Source organism: Colobus angolensis, unplaced genomic scaffold, assembly GCF_000951035.1.
Source record: "Colobus angolensis palliatus isolate OR3802 unplaced genomic scaffold, Cang.pa_1.0 Scaffold45, whole genome shotgun sequence".
Taxonomy (NCBI): Eukaryota; Metazoa; Chordata; class Mammalia; order Primates; family Cercopithecidae; genus Colobus; species Colobus angolensis.
In genome coordinates this window covers 1080515-1082240 of record NW_012117932.1, presented here as the reverse complement: position 1 = coordinate 1082240, position 1726 = coordinate 1080515, and the positions used below count along the sequence as shown (strand labels likewise).

The following is a 1726-nucleotide window of genomic DNA, read 5'->3' as shown; positions in this document are numbered from 1 at the left end:
GCAATCTCAGCTTACTGCAACCTCCACCTCCAGGGTTCAAGCGATTCTCCTGCCTCAGCCTCCCAAGTAGCTGGGATTACAGGTGCACACCACCACACCTGGCTAATTTTGTTTTGTATTTTTACTATAGACGGGATTTGGCCTGTTGGCAAGGCTGCTCTCCATCTCCTGGCTTCAGATGATTCATCCACCTTGGCCTCCCAAAGTGCTGGGATTACAGGCGTGAGCCACTGCACCCAGCCCATGCACTGTCTTAAGCTTCTATCCAATTGAAAATTTAAGTATATCTAAATGGAAAGCTGATCAAAAATATTTTTTATTCTCACCAATAAGGCAATCCAAACATTTAATCTTTCCTAAGTATGCTTTTTTGTGGAAGGTAGCTTTTTAAATTTTATAAAGACTCTTAAATGGAAGGGCTTGTTTCTTACTACTAATGTCTCCTAATAGTCCTTTATTATGAGAAATAAATAAGAGAAGCTTTAAACAAGTTAACACTTGGCATGCTACACAAGAGGCTGCAAAGCTTAACTAACCAAGCCATTTAACATTGGAAAAAACTCATCTCCTTTACCTTATCCTGAAATAGATAAAAAGGAAGGTACTGACTCATTCTGCTTGCTCTTGAAATGCCCATGCTATTTCTGCTTGATGATTTCAGGTGGCCGTATGCTATATCAGCTCCAGACCCCACTCCAGCAATGTCAACTGTGAAGGAGTGTTTTTCAGTGGACTCCTTTTGTACCTCTGTGACTCTTTTGTAGGTGCTGATCTTCTTAAGAAATTTAAATTTCTAAAAGGTAAGTCAAATTTAGTATCTTGCTTGTAACTGCTATTGGTTCCCACTGAGCAAAATACAGAAGATAAAGATATTTTTAAAAAGTACTTGAGGCCAGGTGCAGTGGCTCACACCTGTAATCCCAGCACTTTGGGAGGCTGAGGAAGCTGGATCATGAGGTCAGGAGATTGAGACCATCCTGGCTAACACGGTGAAACCCCGTCTCTAATACAAAAATTCCCCGGGCGAGGTGGCGGGCGCCTGTAGTCCCAGCTACTCAGGAGGATGAGGCAGGAGAATGGCATGAACCCGGGAGGCGGAGCTTGCAGTGAGGCGAGATCATGCCACTGTACTTCAGCCTGGGCGACAGAGCGAGACTCCATCTCAAAAAAAAAACAAAACAAAACAAAAAAGAAATCAGGTTAATGAGTCTATATGTATGTATATAACTATACACATTCTACTGAATCGAACATATTGCCTGAGTCAGGAAGCAACTGCAATAATTTTGTATAATTGCATCCCTAGACATAAACCCTTAGTTGTGATTCTGATACAGAAACCATAGGCTGTAATCTGTAATCACACCACTTTGGGAAGTCGAGGCAGGCGGATCATCGGAGCTCAAGCTCAGGAGTTCAGAAGCAGTCTGGGCAACCTGGAAAAACCCTCTCTCTGCAAAAGTTAGCCAGGCACAGTGGCACATGCCTGTAGTTCCAGCTACTCAAGAGGCTCAGGAGGGACGAACTTCGGCCCAGGAGGCAGAGGTTGCAGTGAGCCAAGATTGTGCCACTGTACGCCAGCCTGGGTGACATCCTGTCTCAAAAAAAAAAAAAAAAAAGAAAGAACATAGTTGTTTCAATAGGTATGTACCATATAAAGATACTGGCCTGGCCGGGTGCAGTGGCTTATGCCTGTAATCCCAGCACTTTGGGAGGCTGAGGCGGG

At 43.9% G+C, this 1726-nt stretch overlaps 1 protein-coding gene across 1 annotated transcript in view; it reads left to right on the top strand.

Moving 5' to 3' along the window:
* Positions 1 to 1726, top strand: part of GREB1L (growth regulation by estrogen in breast cancer-like) — a 184195-nt gene that overhangs the window by 180858 nt on the left and 1611 nt on the right. Inside the window, exon 32 of the mRNA XM_011957773.1 lies at positions 662 to 800. Within this exon, the coding sequence (XP_011813163.1) occupies positions 662 to 800 (139 nt within the window). The remainder of the gene's footprint in view (positions 1 to 661; positions 801 to 1726) is intronic.